Source organism: Enhydra lutris, unplaced genomic scaffold (genome assembly GCF_002288905.1).
Source record: "Enhydra lutris kenyoni isolate GAN:26980312 unplaced genomic scaffold, ASM228890v2 scaffoldscaffold50, whole genome shotgun sequence".
NCBI lineage: Eukaryota > Metazoa > Chordata > Mammalia > Carnivora > Mustelidae > Enhydra > Enhydra lutris.
In genome coordinates, this window is record NW_019154134.1 from 9,540,520 (window position 1) to 9,561,507 (window position 20,988).

Here is a 20,988-nt window from a genome sequence, read left to right on the forward strand (position 1 = left end):
TTAACTTTGCAATGGGAGTTGTAAGTAAATTATGCACCACCATTATATTATAGAATCTAACTTTGTGTGTTTGCCACTACCAGTGAGTTTTAAGCTAATTTCTTATGTTTTTATGATGTTAATTAGCATCCTTTACCACTCAAGAAACTCCTTTTGGCATTTAAGACAGGTTTAGTGTTGATTAAATCTGTTTTTGTTTCTTCAGGCATGTCTTTAGCCATTAGTGAGGGATACCTTTGCTGGATATAGAATTCTTGGTTGATAATTTTTTCCCTTTGAATATTTTAAATATATCATCATCTTCCCTCTTAGCCTGAAAAGTTTCTGTTGAGAAATAATAATTTTTGTTCCCTTGTCTGTAACTTCTCTCTCTTCTTCTGCATTTGTAGTAATGAAGAGTTGTCTCAGTGTAGCCCTAGCAGGCTTAATCTATTTGGGGTTCTTTGGGCCTCCTGGATCTGGATGCCCATTTCTTACATTATCTGTCCCTTTCTCTTTTTCTTCTCCTGGAATTCTTATAATGCAGATACTATTTCTTTTGATTGTGCCAATTAAGTCCGGTAGGTATCCTTTTTTCCTTTTATTCCTCTGACTTGGTAATTTCAAATGTGTTGTCTTCTTGAATTTTGATTCAGCATGATTATGCTTTTGAAGTTCTTTGTTGAATTCTTATATGTGGTCACAGTGTTTTTCAACTTCAAGATTTCTGTGGATTTTGTGTTTTTTATCTTTGAACGTATTCTGTTAATGCATTGTTGGGTTGTTCAATTTTACTTGTATGTATGTGTGTGCTTTTTTTTTCCTGTTCAAAAACTTCTCTAAGACAACTATTCTGAATTCTTTATATGACAGTTCGTAGATCTCCATTTCTTTAGGATTGATTATTGGAGCTTTTCACCTGTGAATCTGAGTAAGCAGTTTCTTCTTCCAGAGAGTACAGGTTCACTTTCACAGAGACCATTCTTCACCAGTCACATTAGTTGTGTTTTTGGACTTGTATGCTTATAATAACCCTGGGTTGATGGGGCATGCTATTAGGGTCTATTTGGGGGCAAGTTCACTGCCCCAGCTCTGAGGTCAGGATATGGCTTCTAAGTAAAGTTAGATAGGACTGCTGCCTTGGTTCCCTGCTCCTGTGAAGCTGTATGATGAACTACACATTGACGTGGGTTCTTTGGTCAGGCTTGCAAGACAGGACTGAGTACTATATTCAGGGTAGATAGAACAATGAATTAGTTTCTCTGCCGTGGCAGGGTGGAAGGGTGGGCCTACTTGGCTGCACAGCATATTGTTTGGAAGTCTGAATCAGGCAAGGCTGTGCACTGAATTCTTTGGCCAGATGTTGCCTCTCATTTGCTCTGCTCAGACGGAAAGCCATGGGCTGTGCTGTCTGTTCATGGTCCACCATAGGCACACCTGTTGGATGGTCTATGCAGTTTTCTTGTACTCTGGTTACATTTCTCAGTCAGGTGAGCTGAAGGTTGGAATGCATTGGGGTAGAAGGCCCATTATGAGAACTGGCTCCAAAGCCCCCAAGGCTTCATGTTGGGGTCTTGTCTCAATCTGACCTGTGCCCCCTATTTCCAAGCCAGACAGGGCCTCCAGCTTTACTCAGCACAGGATTATCTCTGCCTATTTTACGCTTTGCTTAAGCATAATGGGGCAAAGCAGCTTCTAAGCTTTCTAAGCTCCCCTGCTTAGATGGGGCTGGCCAAGTTGCAAGACCCTCAAAGCTCTGTGATAACCTGGATCAGACAGACCCCCAGGTTGCTTTGTTTCTTGGCCAGACTATGCTACCATATGTAGATGAGCAAAGCTCCTGGTGGGGACTGCTACTTGCATGCTTAAGGTGGAAACTCAGTCTAACAAGATGTGGGTGTCAGTTATTGAAGCTCCTCTTCCCTTCTCTGTCACAATAAAAATCCCAGTGACTGAGACATGCTTATTTTCCAAAAATTCCTATGGAGTAAGACAGGAGCAGAGGCTTCCCAGAAGCAATCTACCATGTTTATGCTGGCCTCTCTTTCCCCACTCAAAACACTGTAGGTTCAAGGAGACCTCAAGCATGGTACTGCATCAGCCTGAGGGAGGGACAGTGCAGTCCTGTGACCGTAATGTGAAGCTGCTCCTCTTAGCTCTCTAATGCAGACTCTGTTCATCTCTGTGGTGCAGGGGGTTGTTCAACCTCTTCCCTTTCTTTTAGAATTCTCCAAAGGTGTCTGTTCCATCCGTAATTGTTTGTTAGTTGTTCTCCTTATGCAAGGAGAGCAAAGTTCAGAAGGATCTATGTTGTCATCTTTGTTATTTCTAGAGTGACATCACTATTTTAAAGGTTAGGTCAAAATGTTAAAGGTTTACCAGTTTGGGGGCCAAACAGAATACATAGCAATCTCAAGAGGAAATTTGCAAGGACATGGATCAAGTCTCTACACTAGAGGGGGAGTACACAGGGGATGATTTGAATGTGTGTGTGGCGGTGGTATACATCTAGGAAGGGATGGCACCAGAGGGAGTCGGTAAGGTAGACTTCCTTCACAGAAAAGGATCAGTCATAACACAGGCTACTGTTATTGTACTGCTGTCCTTTGCACTGCTGAAGCTAAACTTCTCCCACCTATGGAGAATGTTAAACTCATGTCTGGAGTGGGAAAGGCCAAAGACAAAACCTTCTCTACACCCACTGTGATTTGTCAGGATCATACAAACCCTTGCATAGATTCAGAATCCTGCTAAAGCAGAAGAAAGGTAACATCTGGTCAGGCCTGGCTAATGACAGGACTCAAAGACTAGAATATTTGAATACTTACTATAGCATCATGAACCTTTGGCTGAGTTCCTCTTCTTTTGTCCAGCTTTAGAATACTTTCTAGGGCCCTTCTTGAGGCAGTATATCCAAATCCTTATTGATTGCTCTTCCTGAACTCTATCTGGAAAGCTAACCACCAGCTAATCCTGCTACACAGCAATCTGGACTCTGGGCCCAAATTTCACCCAGCTGGCAGCAGAATGACCTTTTTTGCCACTCTGGTTCATCCAGTTCCACAGAATTGCAATTCAAATCTGGAAGCGAAAGGTCTTATTTAGGACTTTGAGAATAGAAACCTAAGCCCAAATTATAGACTTCTTAAATAATTAAATGAAAAGTATGATTTTAGGAGCTGCTTCCCCTTTACAGAAACAATAGCAATTCTTACTATTCCTTCAAAGTGAAGTTGAAGATGGTCCAAGTGTCCCAGATTCCATTTATGATTTTCCTGGGAGTGGAGAAAGAGACTTAATTTCCCAGAACATCTTTTGAAAACAAATGGCATTTCAGAACATAGAGTAGCCACTGCTATATAGGAATACATTGTTTTCCAAAGAGCTGGGTCATTTTCCATTCCCATCAGTGGTGTTTGAAGATAGTGAATCCTTCACTTCTTAACTTTATAATGCGATCTTTTGAGCCCCCTTCACTCCTCCCCAATCCACCAGTCCCCTGTGTGTCTTGCAACCATCAATCTGTTCTTTGTATTTGAGAGTTTGTTTTTCTGTTGTTGTTTTAGATTCTACATACAAGTGAAATCATATGGTATTTGTCTTTCTCCATCAGATTTAATTCATGTAGCATAATGCCCTTGAAGTCTATCCAGGTGTTGGCACAAATGGCAAAGATTTCATTCGTATTGTTGAATAGTATTCCACATTTCATTTTCCTTCCACAATACACATTTTCCTTTTCCATTTATTTATACATAGGCACTTAACTATTATAAATAAGGTTGCACTAAACATGGGGGTCCATTGGAGTTTCATTTTTCTTGGAAAATAGAAGTATAATTGCCGTATCTTTAAATTTTTGAGGAACCTCCATACTGTTTTCCATAGTGACTGCACCAGTTTACACCAGTGGTGCATAAGCATTCCCTTTTCTGGACTCCCTCACCAAAACTTTTTTGATATTATCTATTATGCGAAGTGAGAAGTGATATTATTGTGGGTTTTATTTGCATTTTTCTAATAACTACAGATGCTGATCCCCTTTATATTAATGTTTACCATTTGTTTTCTTCAGAAAATTGTCTATTCAGATTCTCTTCCCATTCTTAAATAAGATTGTTTCCTTTTTTGCTATTGAATTGTAGGAGTTCTTGATACATTTTATATATTAACCCCTTGTCAAATCTATGATTCGGGCATATTTTCTCCCATTTGGTAGGGCATTGTTTAATTTTGTTGGTGATTTCCTTCACTATGCAGAGGTTGTTTTAGTTTGAAATAGTCCCTCTAGTTTATTTTTTAGTTGCCTTTGCTTTTGAAGTCAGATTAAAAAAAAAAAAAATCACCAAGATGGACACCAAGGAATTGATCACCTATGTTTTCTTCTGGAAGTTTTATGGTTTCAGATCTTACAGTCAAGTCTTTAACCCATTTTGAGTTTATTTTTGTATATGATGCAATTTAGTGGGCCAGTTGTAATCATTCATAGGAAGTTGGCCAATTTTCCCAGCACCATTTATTGCAGAGAAATCCCTTCCCACTGATGACAAATGAGCCAAGAATATACAATTGATCATATATGTGTGAATTTATTTCTGAGCTTTCCTGTTCCATTGACCTATTTGCCTGTTTTTATTCCTGTACCATACTGTTTTGATGACCATAGCTTTGTAATATGGTTTGAAATCAGGTAGCATGATGCCTCAAGCTTTGTTCTTCTCAAGATTGCTTTGTGTATTCAGGGTCTTTTGTAGGTCCATGTAAATGTGAGGACTCTTGGCTACTTTTCTATTAAAAGTGGCATTAGGGTTTTGGTAGAGATTGCATTAAGAAGTATGGACATTTTAAGAATATTCTTCCAATTACATGACCAAAGAGTATCTTCTCATTTATTGTTCAAACACATTGATGAAGACAATGTTTTATAGTTTTCCACCTCCTTGGTTAAAGTTATTCTTAGGTATTTTATTCTGTTGTCCGTGTTTCCTGAATTGCTCTATTTTGTTATTTATGTATAAAAATTCAACAGATTATCATGCAACTTTACTGATTCACTGATTAGTCCTAAGAGGTTTTTGATGGAGTCTTTAGGATTTTCTACATGTTGTACATTGTCTTCTGCAAATAGTTTTATTTTTTCTTTTCATCTATGGATACCTTTTCTTTTTCTTGCCTTTTTGGTCTGGCAAGGACTTCTAATACTATGTTGAATAAAAGTGGTGAGAGAAAACATCTTTGTTCCTGATTTTAGAAGCAAAGCTTTCAGCTTTTCACCACTGAGTGTGATCTTACTTGTGGATTTGTCACATATGGCCTTTATGATGCTAAAGTACATTCCCTCAATACCTACCTTGTTGAGAGGTTTTATCATAAATGGATATTGAATTTTGTCCTGTGCTGCATTTGCATCTTCACAGAATGATTGTATGCTCTTTGTTCATGTGGTGTAGCACACTGATTAAAGGATGGTGAAACATTCTTGCTTCCTTGGAATAAAGCACTTGATTTTGGTGTAGAATTCTTTTTATGCATTGTTACTTGGTTTGCTGACATTGTCTTGAGGGGTTTGGGATTTATGTTCATTGAGGATATGGGCCTGCAATTTTCTTTTCTTCTGGTGTCCTCATTGTGATAGCAGAGTAATGCTGACCTCAAAGTTAGCTTGGAAGTATTTCCTCCTCTTGAATTTTTTGGAAGAGTTTAAAGAAGGACTGACATGAATTCTTCTTTTAAAATTTGATAGAATCCACCAGTGAAGCCCTCGCCTTTGGGGCATTCTTTTTTGGGGAAGTTTTGATAACTGGTACATTCTCCGTACTACTAATTGGTTTGTTCTTATGTCTTCACCATTCTAGCTTTGTAGGTTCTATGTTTCTAGTATTTGCTCTATTTCTTTTTGTCTTGGTGAGTTTAGCTACATGTCAGTTTTGTTTTCTATCTTCAAATCAACAGCTTTTAGTCTCTATTTATTTCTGCTCACACTGGTCTTCAGTTTTTCTTTTTCTTGTTCCCTGAGGAGTAAATCTGTTACAGAGTTTTTGTTTCTTCATGTAGGTATTTATCAATATGGAAGAATTTTTAATTTGGGTTAAAGATATCACACATAATGTTTACCATGTTTAAGCATATAGGTGAACAAGTACATTCACTTTGCTATGCAACCGGTCTCAAGAATTCCTTTTATTTTGCAAAATGGAAACTCTGTTATCTCTTTTTCCCTGACAGCCTCTGGCTCCCACCATTCCACTTTCCGTATCTGTGAAATTGACTATTCTATGTACTTCACACGTGAAATCATACAGTATTTGTCTTTTGGGGACTGGTTTATATCCTAGGAGATACTGTCGAGGTTTGTCCATTTGGCAGATATATCAATTTCCTTTTATACCTGAGTAATGCATTTTACTATGTCTATACCACATTTTGTTAATCTACTCATCAGTCAATGGCTATTTGCATTGCATTCTATCTCGTGAATGATGAGGCTACGAACATGGGTGTACAGAGAATATTGAACCTTAACCCTTCGTGTGCATAAAGAACCTTCCAAGGAGCTCTGAAATGCATATTTAGGCCTTGCCCCTGCTTGTGATTCCAGTTTAGTATGTCTGGGGTGGAGTTTAGAAGTATGTAACCCATTTAGGTTATGCAGATACAAATAACTGTCCAATGTCGTAATGTCAGGCTGTAGGATTACAACTCTTGGGCGCTTGAGTGTAATCTGATTTGCATCACCATGCTCTACTGCCCCCTTTAACAAGATATACAGTAGGGAGAACACAAGTTTAATTTCGGCTTTTTTCCCTTCTTCAGCCCATTTTTCCATACAAAATATTTCCCAGTTTCTGTGGAGTCCCTCACTGTCAAGTGGACCTGAAGCATAAGGTCACACATGAAGTCCAGTGGTGCCTATAATAACCTTTGGAAAGGGCAGGAACAATCGTTTGGAATCAGTTATGAAAAGACATGAACCAGAGATGTACTGGAGTGTAGCGCAAGACTCATCTAAGTTGGGAACAAGTTGGGAATTAGAAAGGTTTTGATGAGGGAAGAAAGAGAAATGACAGAGGATGTGAATTCATTATGAATACTGGCTGATGAAGTTTAAGGGACAGGTGTCGAAGCCTGGAAGCTAAATCAGTAACCTATTTATCAGATTTCTGTGAGCCTTCACGGTCAGCTTGCTGTGTAACCTTGGGCTACTTATTTAAACTCCAGAACCACACTATCCTACCTAGTAAATTAAAAATGGTCTTACATGTTAGTAAGAAAAACTGGTTCAAGATTTCTAAGAATAAGGTCACCTTGCTGTAGTTGAAATTAAAATACTGGGAGGGGATGGCCCTGAAAATCCAACAAAGAAGAATAAAGGGTGAGGTGTTGGAATCTGTTGTTATGATTTAGGCCATGGGCTTTATACATCCGTGAGGTATAGCATGAGTGGCTTCACAAAGACTTGATTATGAGTCAACTGGATAGTGGATCACTTACAGCACTGTAAACCTAGATCTGCCCTGAATCCAAACAACTTGATGCTACAATACTCATTTCCAGAAACTTTTATATCTATAATACAGTGTAGAGATGGAGGCAAAGCTAGTTTTATTACAATGCTGTATCGAGCATGTCTATGAGCACCATTTTTCCAATACTATTTGATCTCCTCATCTCTTGGTGTAACATTAAAACTTTTTCATTGTATTTGTTACAGTTGTCTGTGAACATGATCTTCAATGTAAATAACTAGCTCATTTGGGGCCTTCTCTCAAATGAAGTCATGCAGTAGGTCTTCTTTCCCATGCTGATACAGGCCAAAAGATAGGCTTCTTGCATGAAACCGTCAAGTTGTGAATGCAAAATCTTGACAGAAGTTAAAAGTGCTACTCCAGTGAATACACGGATGATAAGAAAATTCAAACAGCTTATTGCTGATAGGGAAAAACTTTTAGTGGTCTGGAGGGAAGATCAAACCAGCCACAACATTCCATTAGGCCACAGCATACTTGAGAATGAAGCTGCAGAAGCAAAAGTCAAAAACCAACTTCAGCTAGCTTCTGGCTTCAAGGAAAGAAGCCATCTCCATAATGGAAAAGTGCTCATTTACCATTTCAAAAGTCTAAGGGGCCTTAAAAGTTATACTGTGTATAGTCTGCCTATGCTCCAGGAACAGCACCACCTCGATGATGGCAGATCTGCTCACAAAATGGTGTAGGGAGTATTTTAAGCCCCTCTTGAGAGCCACTGCTCAGAAAAAAAATTTCCTTTCAGGACATTATTGCTTATGTACAATATTGCTTATGACAATGTACCTGGTCATCCAAGAACTCTGTTGAAGATGTGCCACAAAATGAATGTTGTTTTCATGTCTCCTAACCATCAAGAAGTCACTGATATTTTCAAGCTTTCTACATTGGAAGGTTACACCTTCCATAGATAGTGATTCCTCCAATGGATCTGGGCACAGGAATTGACAACATTCTGAAAAGGATACAGCATTTTAGATACCACTAAAAACATTGGTGATTCAGGGGAAGAGATCAGAATAGAATATCAACCTTAAGAGGAGTTTGCAAGAAGTTTATTACTCTCCTCATGGAGGACTTTGGGCTCAGGACTACAGTGGAGGAAGTAACCATGGAGATTTGTATAATAGCAAAAGAACAACGATTAGAAGAGGAGCCTGAAGATATGACTGAATTTTGCAATCTCGTGGTCAAACTTGAAGAGGAGTTGCTTCTTAGGGATGAGCAAAGAAAGGGGTTTGAAGTGAAATCTGTTCCTACTGAGGATACTGTTAAGATTGTTATATTGTAAGCCCATTGTTGTCATTTCAACCAACTGTGTTTATAAAGCTGTGACAGGGCTTGAGAGCATGGACTCCAATTGTGAAAAAAAGTGCTACAGGTAAAATGCTTTCAAACAGCATCTCATGCTATAGAGAAATTGTTCCGGAACAGAAGAGTCCACTGATAATGCAGACCTCATTGTTGTCTTAAGAAACTGTCAGCCACCCCACTTTTCAGCATCCATCAGCATTGCAGAAAGATGAATACTCACTGTAAGTTCAGATGGTTAACAATTTTAAGCAATACAGTGTTTCTTAATTTAGTTATGTGCTTTTTTTTTTTTTTTTTGAGACTTAGATACACTGGGGAAACCCCAAAATTCACTTTGGTGAGGCAGTCTGCCAATGTAGCTGGCCTGATGGCCACCTTGATATCATTAAGAAAAGGTGTTTTTCTCAGTCATTATTAAATCTGTTTAATTGTTTTCTAATTACTTAAATGATAAAAGTTTATGATATATAGTGCAGTTTTAATTAGCATAGAACTTAAAATTCAGCTGGAATCCAATAACTGCTTACTTCTGTAGGTATCTGGAGGAGCAAGGGAGTAGCCAGTGTAGTAGCTCAAAGCCAGCCGAGCAAAAAAGATGTTTGAGCTAAACTACTTGACAATCTTGTGCCTCCTTTGCCTAACCGGGGAAGTTTATCAGTACTAGCACCACCTCCTGGATAAAATGAGTTACAGTATATTAAGGGCTTTGAAGAGTACCTGTTATATGCTAACCATTCAACTGTGTGTTTACTATTACTAGTATTATCAGAGCAGCGTCTGGTTTGCTGGGAACCTGTACATACATTTTCTCATTTGAGCCTCGTGATAGCTCTCTCTGTAAACGAAGTAAGGCACATGTCATAAATAACGGGACACTAAAAACATGACTTGGTAGTAGACTTAGATTTCGTATCTTCCAACTGATAATCCATCTTGCTTCCAAACCGTGGCACCCTCTTCTATTCGAAACTCTTCTAAGCCCCTGAGAGCACTCTGGCCCTTGGGATAGAGATCATTTTACTGACCTGAAGTTGTACACCAGCAGCAAAGTGTGTCCGAAAGCCCAGGTTTAAGGAATCCCATCTGACAAAAGCTTACCTGGGTTATGGTTTCATCACGATGGCCAAATCTTTTATGATACCTTCAAGTTCAGTGCCTTCTCCAATAGCACTAGGAAGAAAACGAAGTGTTAGCAGAAGAGATGAGAGAATTAAATCTGGACATGATTGGGCACCTTTGTGCCCAATTAGCGGATGTCTTTTCTCTTAAGTCTTACTCAGGGATCTTAACTAATGGAGTAGGGTCTTAGTATCTTGGGACTTAAAGAATCCTTCACTTAGCACTGGGAAAAACCCCAATAAAATGCAAGTAGTTCTAACATCTTTGCAATAAGGATATTGTTTAGATCCACAGCTGAGTTCTCCAAAATCTGGATCAAATTGTTGTAAGACAAATGACAGAGCTCTGTAGACTGTAAAAACATTAGGAAAGAGAATTATATTTGTGTTTTCTGCTAAGAAATCCAGAATTTTTCAGAGCTATAATGAAAGCAAACTACAAGCCAAAGGGGGTTCTGAATTATCCAGCAGAATTTTACAGTCCCACTCATGCTCCTTTAACTCCAACCCTACAATTGTTAAAACACAAGGGAATAATAGAATACACACTAGCTAATGGAATTCAAGCTCAAATATAGTCCTCTAACTACTCATCTGTCATAACTAAATTAGAAATTTAACTCCAGAGAACTACTAAATAATACTGAGGATGACCAACAAAGTATTTCTGGGTTATCAGAGGGTTTAGACATGAATGTAAAATATGAGTCTATTTTTTCTTTCCCTTGGGTCCCAAGAGCTGAGATGAAATCACATGATTTAATCATTCTGAATCCATGTGGCTCCTCTGAGATAGGGCCAGATGTAACCAGAAGGATTTATAGGGCGTAAAATTCAGAATGGATTAGGAAAGCGTTTTTGTGTCCTGCCCAGCACATCCTAAATCAAAGTCCCCTGAATGGACTGGGAGGTTGTCATGGCAACTAACTGGCAAGCTGAGCCCGTGGAATGTGAAGGCAAACAATAGTGATAAGACTGTGTACAGAACAGCAGCCCGAGTCTGCTTCTGCCCAGGTACAGGGATGGGAGAAGTGTGCAACTGTGACCACCTCTTCTGTACCTTCTTACAATTCTGGCAACGCCTTTGATATATATCAGGTGTCTTTTTCCAGATGCCAGTAAAAACACTGCTGCTGATAGAGCATAGAATAGAGAATAGAAGCCCCAGAAAAATATGCACCAAAGCCACGGAGAGCTGTTCACCTAACAGGACACACAATTTTCCAAACAGAGGTTGAAGCACATTTAAGGTTAATCCACTGACTCTTTAGTGCCACCTTGTGTCCAGTTCGGTACGGAAATATTCCCAAAAGCTCACCATGGATCCGCGGTGGGGCCTCAGGCTCAGGAGGAGTCACCGGGGAGTGTGGTGAGGCAGTCCGTATTCCCTTTTGCAGCAGAACATACAGATGAAGTCTGTATGGACATGCCCATGGACAATTATGACGAATCTGAAAAGGGATAAGGAAAATATGCCCAATTACACATCTTAAAAAAAATTCCAAGAAGCTTCCTGGTGGCTCAGAGCTGGAGGAAAGGAGGGCAAAGGCAGACTCAGGGTGGAGGATTTTACTAATAAGCTTTTGTGAAGAGATTTGGTGGTGGTGGTGGTTCATTCAATTCATAAATAAATTGACAGGGAAAAAATCAAATGTCACTGTAGCTGTGAACAAAAGACTTGGTAACAAGATGACAGCATTTGTTCAAATCCACATCTTAGGTCCACATCTTCTGTCTGCCCCAACCCCCAGGGGAAACACCATCAAGTCCCATTTACTTTCAGCAGAAGTGTAAAATCACCAAGCTGTCTTTCTCCCTGTTTCTTCCAGGGTTTGAATTTTTTGAAACAAGTGCCAAGGATAACATTAATGTCAAGCAGACATTTGAGCGTCTTGTGGATATCATCTGCGACAAAATGTCCGAGAGTTTGGAGACGGATCCAGCCATCACTGCCGCCAAGCAGAACACAAGACTCAAGGAGAGCACTCCTCCGCCACAGCCCAACTGTGGCTGTTAATGTCCCCCCCACAACACACACACACACACACACACACACACACAGGCAGCTGGAGGGGGCCCATCACCAACCAACAGCGTTTATAAATGGTCGATTAACCTTCATTTCTACTGCCTAGTAATTATTTGAGGGAAATCTTGTGATGTCAATGGTTCATACACGCATTCAATTCGTGGAAGATTTCCCGTGTTAATATGTGGCAAATATGTGATCTCGAATTTGTAAGGACTATCCATCTATAAACATCTGATATTTGCATGTAATTTGTTACTCGTCTCTGTAGGCTCTTTTTGTTTCAGATTTCTTCTCAAAATTAAGCTACTGCTGGGACCTCAGACTGTAATTTCACTACCACTGAATTTTGTGCCTCGGGTTCAAATTTGCGATTCACTTGTAAGGATGATAACCAAGGAATTGCTTGTATGGGGCTGGGGGAGGGCGGGTAAGAGGAGATCTCAGGAGACCATCATGGGTCCGGTCAGTTTAACTGTTCAGGAAATGTGTCTGGTTTTCAGTCTTAGTAATAACTGAGGAGACCACTGACTATAAAGAAATAGGAATACTGTATTTGAAACCCTTGCAAATTTTCTTAGAGATTAAATCTAGTTCCAGTTTAATCCACCTTCTTAATTTAGTTATGTACGTAAACAGTGACCCTAATGCAGGGCTCTTGGTGCCACTACTTCTGCCCAATGTTTGGAATATTTGAGGACACAGACTGACAGGCATCAGCTCAAGGCATTACATAAGAAGGCTTTAAACCAAGAAGAGTAGGAATGGCTGCAGACTTCTCAAAGGACTGACTTTCCCCATTTCTTAGTAACTGCCTCCCACTATACACACACCATCCCCACCCACTTTCTGGAACCATCACTCAAGCATGGAATAGAGATGAATTTGAAGTTTGTTAGAGCCCCTCTTCCTGTGGGATAGACACTTGCTTCCACAACCAGTGCCTTCTGTTCACCCCTCACCTTACTTCTTTTACTCAATAGATTAATTTTTAAAAATCCCAATGGCTCTAAAGTTGAGGAAAAGAATTTTTATCTGTAGTCTTTTTCAATCCCATTGTTCCCAATTATAAAGCATCTCCGTCTGCATTCTGTAAGTTTTACAGGTGCTTACCTTACTGAGAGAACACTCTTTAGAGTTAAGAAAAGTTGAACCAACACTTTAGGACACCAGAAGCAATTGAGTGGGGGCAGGGGGAGAAAACCATTCGAATACCCTCATTTTTTCTCCCAGATTTTCTAAGACCATCTGAGAATAACAAGCCCCCAAATCTCACCAGTTGTTCTAATTGAGCTGCTGAAGGAAACTGGCATCCTTAACCATGCAGTATACTAGACTTGAAGAAGGCAGCAGGCACAGACTGGTGGATTTAGGACAGTTCCATTAGGGTGATTTTCTTGTTGCCCTGCAATGGTGGTTATGTTCAAGATTTTTTTCCTCTTTCCATAACTAGACACAGTTCCTGGGAAAGTTCTGGGTATAAGTCTCTGGAGCAAGGTTACCGATAGGTAAGTGTGTTGTTGGATAATAACCATCTCCGGGTCAAGGAACTAGGTCGTATACATTATTACTAAGTTAGATGAAACTTACAGAAGAGTACATGCGAGATGTTTTCAACAAACCCAGGTCATTTCTCACCTTGAGTTTAAGACCCGTGCATTTGTAATCAGTCTCCACTTTGGCACCCTGCAAGGCAAGCCCAAGAATGTTTTAAATAGACCAATGAACTTCAAAAATCCACAGAACTCTTAGTGAAGGGCAGGACAAAGCAAGGGTGGCAAACAAAGCAGACCGGTTTGCAACAGAAGCCTATTTCCATGACAAAACAGTATTTCTGTAACCACCTCAGAATGTGGGCAGGGTCAAAGTCAAAGTTGTTAAAACTCACTTGTGTAATCTTGTATGAAACAGTGAGGCCAAGAAAACTTTCCTGGCCTTTGAGTCCCATTCCCATGTATACATGTAGATGTCAAGGACTTAAGTATGATGTTCAGAGGGCTCTTAGAAGCCCCTTCCTCTATGGAGTATTGTATAGGGGCAAGCAAAATCAAGGTGAGAAGAGTGGAAGGTCAAGAGGTGTGTTTTACTTTTGTGTAAACCCCTTCCCTGAAAACATCATTGCAAATGACATTAATTGGCTCTATGACCAAAAAACAAAGTCAGAAGCCTATGTCACATGTAGGTGTCAGGCATGCCTACGCTGAACTACTTTAATCCCAGTCAGGGAAGCATGAGGGCAAGTGTCAAAGCCAAAGAACTTTGGATACTTTCCATTTTCCAGCCCTCCGTGGAAGTGGATGAAACTTCCTAGTTCATTCTCTGTTCCAAAGCTCCCACACTGGTGTGAATTTCACTGAGAAGTTTCCAGAATGGATTGTCACAGAGCTCAGGTAAATGCACACCTACAGTCCTGCTATACAGCTTGTGGGAAGAGAAAACTCTCTATTCCTCATTTCATGAAGAGATTTTAGTTTTAAAATTAAATTTTTGTTGTAAGAGGTAAAGCCACAGTGTGGTTTTCTTGTCATCAAACTATTAAAAACTTGTAGCTATGTAACTGCAAGATTTTTTAGCCTTTTTGCACCAACACACACACACACATACACACACACACACACACACTTAACCTCCTACATTGTCTCCAACTCCCACTACAGCCTAAATAATCACAAGTCATTTTTACCAACGGCCTAACTACATTTGTATTTTAAAGATGAAGATACCTTAAAGTACATGCTTGTGTAAATGTGTACACTTTTAACACCCATCTTCTATTGTATGATTCAATTCAATTATTTTTCAAGAATGAATTTCTCTGCTGCCCACCTTCTCACCTCCCTCACCCCTGCAATTTTTTAGAGACAAACCCTGATTTTTGAGCAAATACTTTTGAGCAAATACACCAAGAGCTTTGGTGTTGGTACCTTCCTTTCCATTGTTCATGCAATTGAAAACCTAGACTGGAAAATTCTGCATGTATATAGCGACCATCAGAGTGGATGGGCATTTGGTGTTGGGGAATGTGAATGGATGTAGAAGGTGCATGACCTTTCTGGGAATGTGAATGGATGTAGAAGGTGCATGACCTTTCTGAAGTCCTAAGATGGCAGTTTAAGTGCCACATCCCATGGTTCGGGAACCCAAGAACAATTGCTTCTGAACGGTAGCTCAGTTCATTGCTGCCGCCCTCTCCTCCTCCCTCTCCCTCCCCAGAACAACTTCTACTGCCTTGGTGAACCTGTCAGTAGATTCTAAGAGTTCCCACTGAGGTTCACTTCAAGTCAGTATCCCTTTGCTGCCTGATAACTGAGTGCTAAGATTGTAATCTCTCAGGTGAGCGATGATGCCTTTAGTGATGCCTTCAGTCATAGCAGAAAACTGCAGCATCGTTATGATAAATGTGAAGCATAAATTCTCAAAATTATAACCAAACATCTCCAAAACCCCTATCTACCCAAACACATAGTGAGTATGGACACTGCACCTACTTCACTCTTATCCAGATGAGTTCCAGTCCTTTTGTTGAGCACATGACTCCTTTTTCCAGGGACCAATTCAAACTAATTCTATGTCTATGCTGAACGCAGACTTTCACGTATTTTTTAACATAAAATATTCCATTATCAACTGAACTTCCATAAAGCAACCTGAGTTTCCAAGTGTGGTAGTATGTTCCCAGAGGCTCATCATGATGGGCTCGGGTTGCTATGTATCTTAGTGCACAGGGAGAATGTTCTTGCCTCCTGAGGCTGACCAGGTAGCATTTGTCAGACTGTATTTAAAATGTCTCCGGACTCTACCAAGCTCTCTCAAGGCTGAGGTAACCGCTGCAGATGAAAAACTGTGAGCTAAATCTGACCGTGTAGTCAGGACTAAAACCCTTTCCAGACCAAAAAGTGTTAAACATTTGCATCTACTGTTGGAATGCTCAACCAGATGTTGTTGGTGAGGAATACTTAGGAGGTGGCCTTTTTTTGTCTGAAGGTTCCTCTCTCTGTAACTTAGGGACATTGCATGACTGGTAACTCAAACCTTCTGTTCCTTTGTGTGTATGCTCACCCAGTGTGCTAGGTCAGGGTAGCATGTGAGCCACTTGACCCTCGTGGCCTTTCTCATCGCCACTCCCCCCACCCCGGCCAGAAGATGCCACCTCCACAGCACAGTTTCATTTTGCCCATTTGTGTCGACTACCTGCACTTGCATGGTTTCCTAGTAAGTTGGGGAAGTCCTTCCACTGAGCTGAACCAGTAGGGTCAGCTTTCTGGATTGCTTTGTATTTAAAGTCATTTTTTGACCAAAGCCCCTTAAAGACATAAACCTGTTTCTTCTTCGGGAAGGAATTGGGACAAATTGGATCAAAGACAAAGTTTATGATGACCCAAAACAAAACAAAACCTGTTCTCCCTATAATGTACCTACAGGGCTCCAGATTCTAGAAATACAGGAAATACAGTATCCCCTAAGAGGGCAGCAACAAGGTTCAGGGAATTTATCTAAAATATATGTACCTATTGTTATTGCTATTTCATGAATAAATGTAGTTTGTCTGAAAGACCTTTACAGAAATGCTTGACACTCCAGCTAACAAATAATTCCTTTTGGTAGATTTAAATATTTACACTTGGGCCACCTACACACACACACACCCCTCTTTTTATGAAGGGAAATTTTCATATATGGTGCTTTCTCGGCGCCAGGGAAAAAGGAGCTTTTGCTGTGTGCCAACTGTAACTCACATTTTGTTTAAAAAGATCTACAAAATAGATACTTTACACTGATTTGTATGTTTGCACACATAATTTTCATCAAAAATAGAGAAAAATGCATTTTGCTAATGTTCTAGACAAAAAAAAAAAAAAAAGTTCAAAACCTCTCTCAGAACACCTATCTGGGAGACAAACTGAACTTTCCAGTTATGGTTCTCTTTTCCACTTCCTGATACTATTTTTCATTATAGTTTTTAAAGCAGTTTCCTCTCACTGAACGACAGGACTAAGAACAGGGGATGAGACTCAAAATTTCACCATTTACCTGCCATCAGTACCATTGTTGGTGGAGTTTCCACCAGTCATTATCTGCTGAAGTGAGGTTGGGGGTTTACCTTTGTATTTTCATTCACCTGTGTTCGTACTTTCCTTCATAGTGGACAACTGAGAGTTGGCTATGAGTTTTTATTATTATTATTATTATTATTATTATTATTGGCCATATTTCCATATTCACATTTGGGGCTAGGGATTGCTTAGGTTCACGAATGCTGTTCTTAAGGGCACAAATGGAACATGAGCCACACAGGCACCCAGCCTTTCAGGGACGTGAGCGTGACATACACCTGTCTAGTGGTTCCATGCTCCTCATACAAGTGAAACTGGGGATTGTTTGCTGTGTCAGTAGGATGGTTTTCCCTGCGTTGTTTCATCAGCCCTAGGATGTATGCTAAATGAAAACTTCCTGTAATTCCTGTTAATATATTGTTGATGTCAGACGTGATGTGATACCGTTGGACTGTCCAAATGTACAACTATATAATGGTGTTTGTGGAACTGAAATGTCTTAAATGTTGCATGAAAATATGTTATAAAAATAGACTTGTTTTCTATTTTTCAACACCTCATAATTGAGGGTTCATGGGCCAATAAGTGCAATATTTAATGACTTACTCAGTGTATATAAACTAGCGTGAAAGAGTGAATTATAATGAATGTGTGAGATGCTTTGATGGCTGTGTAACTTATTCAAATTATTTCTTGTAGCTGTATTTGTCTAGTGGTGCAATTTATACAGTAAATACCTTATTGGTGTCATGTGAAACTCCTCTGTGCCTATTTCAAAGTAATTTTTTTCCTATAAAACCAAACATTTAGTATCAGCAAATATATGTCAATTTTGCGCTTTAGAATTGTGGATTTTATTTTTAAGACAGAATGGATGTTCATTTATTTTATATAGGCATTCCTTTCTTAAATCCAGAAATCTCTTAAAAGAAGCTAATTTAGATACCTAAGAAAAAATATGCACATAAGGTAAAGTCCTATTTATTCTTCTCAGAAATGCTGATCACATGTTCAAAGATTTTTTCTTCTTGCATTTGTGTGTTTATTTTGTTGTTCAGCCTTGTATTTTGTTTGCAAAGTGAACATTGTCAACCCTGGGGATTCTAAAATATTGATGTCTTTTTAAGTTGTAGTTAATGTTATATTCACTTTCAATTCTCAATTGTCCACACTGGTGATATAGGAGAAACAAAAGTCAGAATTCTTAAGTTGCTTTGGTATTTCGACAGAAACTCCTAAACTTGTCCTCAAACCCCCTTGGTTAATCTTGTAATTGGTGGCCTAGGACTTAAGTGAGATGCAAAATTTAAAAAAAAAAAAAAAAATAGGCCTGGGTGCTGGATTACTAAAAACTCCTTAAGTGTTTGTTTATATGAAATTTGAAGTGGGTCGTCTACCTTAAATTCCTATCTGCCATTTTAACTTTAAAAGTAAAGCACTCATTTTAATACTGTGCTTTGCCTTTTCATTTAGTTAGCAGAGTAAATCATGATACCTTTAGGAAGAAAAGTTATGACTTGTTCACTTGGTTTTAGATAACTTTGGCCATCTGTACATCATAAGAAGCCTTCCACTCTTTCTACAGCAGTGGCCTGAAACTGACAGGTGAGGCTGTGCCAATCATATTAAATGGCTTTGGGCTACCATCAGTATTGTGTGGCCCTATTTTAAATATGATAGCATGAAATTTGTACTCAGCTCTCAAACTGACTGAAAAAGTCATGTGAATGTGGGAGAAGCAGGGAGATTATGGATGACTTTGTGCCAAATTAAAAAAAAAAAAAGATAAACGTAAGCATGTAGCCAACATTAGAATAATAATTTAAGAGCGTGTTTAAATGTTTAGTCAGTCATCACCATTACTGAATACCAAGAGCTCAGTGCTGTGGGAATCAAACAGGGAAGAGTTATGGTTCCTACCCCTAATAAACTGAAGAAGGAGCGGCGGGGCCGGGGGAGGGGGGGGATAACACGATATTATGCAAATGCTAAATTACATACGGATATAGGAGCATAGAAAATGAGGGACCTCTAACAACTGGAACACTCAAGAATGTGATCCCAGCAAAAATTTGATAATGAGATTTTGCCAGACAATAAATGGGAAAGGTCACATTATGTTCCCTGTGAATGAAAAGGTGACAGTGGGGGCAGCTAAAGATCCTTGTTTTTCTGTAAAGAGCCCAGCTGGCTCTATCAAATCCAACAGATTACCCCCTGGGCTCTCTGGCTTTTGTCCCCGTGAAGAAGACAAGCTGCAACATTGACACAATCCTCTGTGCTGAGCAGCCCCAGACTGCACAACAGAACACAACTGGCTTTAAAGTCACATTAGAACAACTGATTTAGACATCTTGCCCATGCGCCAAACCATGAAACATTGTATAATCCAATGTCAACCAGAAAGATGTATGCCCAGAGATGTTCCTGGAGTTCCATGTTTCCCATCAAGGGTCTTGGGAAATGCACAGGTGAAGACCTGCCCTTGTAACTGGGCACTTTCTGGCTCCTCAGTGACTATACTGGGGAGCTCTTCTTCAGAAACTCTTGAGTAACAGCTTAGTGTTTTCATATAGTGATTGTGACATGTAGTTGAAAACTAACAGCTGCACAGCAAATATTGTGACTCTTTATGTTTCCACAGGCGCTCTTGTCTGGGTTTAAAGCTACAAAGTATTCACGTTGTGAAGTTTTCTTTATTGAAATTAATTGTGTAAAAACAGTATGTGCTCTATTAGGTATTAAGTTTATATGTGAATTATATATAGAAAGTGGTTTTTGTTCTTTCGGTTTACTCTGGTTTTATTTTTTGGAGATTACAATAAATATCTAAGAGACTATATTCATGAATTTCTCAGCCTTAGTCTGATGAATTTTTTCATTTCCTTTCAATTGTTATTATGGTCCCAGGATGCCTGTTTCCATTTCTCATTACCTTCCTCTCCTGTAATCCTAGGGACAATGATGAGCTTGAACTGAAGAATGCCAACACATTTTTATTTTAGCCTATGGTTTTCTAATGTGGATTTGGATTTAGGCATTCGAGTTAATTCTAATATATGTCATCTTTGAAGGTAAGTACTGTTTAGTACATGAATGACTGCATTCCAGAATCATAAAACTCCTGGTTGTAGAAACAAGAGTAGCTATCAGCGTATTCAAAAGTCACCTTTTCTACATGGTCACTATTTACCCTGCATCTGGAGTTCAGGGTCCAGTGATCATATGGGTATCCTGCTAGCACAGTCTAGGAACACCATGTGTATGGGATGTATAAATAGTGTGGGTCTGTTTAATGTGTGGCGCATGGTATAGTAATGCTTCAGATGCTGTGCAGGCTTGCCTTGGTCTTGGACCTTGGGGCATGCGGAAGCATCCTGCCATCAATCTATTTGCAGCACAGCAGATCTAGTAATTTCAAGAGCTCTTAGTGATCTAATTGTGCTATTAACTCTCTTTCTGGATATTTTCTTCTAAATGTGTCCACAGGGCCATTTCCAGACTCTGGGCTAAGTAGAAGCCAAGTGAAGTCACAGGAATACTCACATGGGTCCACATGGGTCAAAATACCTTCCTAAACCAAACTCAGTGATAGGAATCTCACCTACCTGGGTACACAAAACTGACAGCATACAAATCAAGGAAAAAAAAAAACCCAAGGGTTTCCAATTATTATCAACATTCATATGTAAGATATTCTCTAGTTTCTTGCCATACATGAAAATATATACACTGTGCATTTTCTGACCCTCAGTGAACTCATATAGTTGTAATAAAGGGAAATCTACAAGTTATTATGAATTACCAACAATTAATTAATGTAATATTCCCTAATATGTGCATCTAACAACTGAACATTAGGAATCTGTTTCATTGGGGGGGCACCTGTGTGGCTCAGTCAGCTGAACATCCGACTCTTGGTTTTGGCTCAGCTCATAATCTCAGCATCGTAAGACTGAGCCTCTGTTGGG

The 20,988-nt window shown here is 39.5% G+C and overlaps 1 protein-coding gene across 1 annotated transcript in view; it reads left to right on the top strand.

Moving 5' to 3' along the window:
* The window catches only part of LOC111156921 (RAB3C, member RAS oncogene family), a 290,933-nt gene extending 278,966 nt beyond the window's left edge, over positions 1-11,967 (top strand). The window contains exon 5 of the mRNA XM_022518064.1: positions 11,764-11,967. Coding sequence (XP_022373772.1) covers positions 11,764-11,951 — 188 coding nt within the window. The 3' untranslated portion in view covers positions 11,952-11,967. The remainder of the gene's footprint in view (positions 1-11,763) is intronic.
* The last annotated feature ends 9,021 nt before the right edge of the window (positions 11,968-20,988 follow it).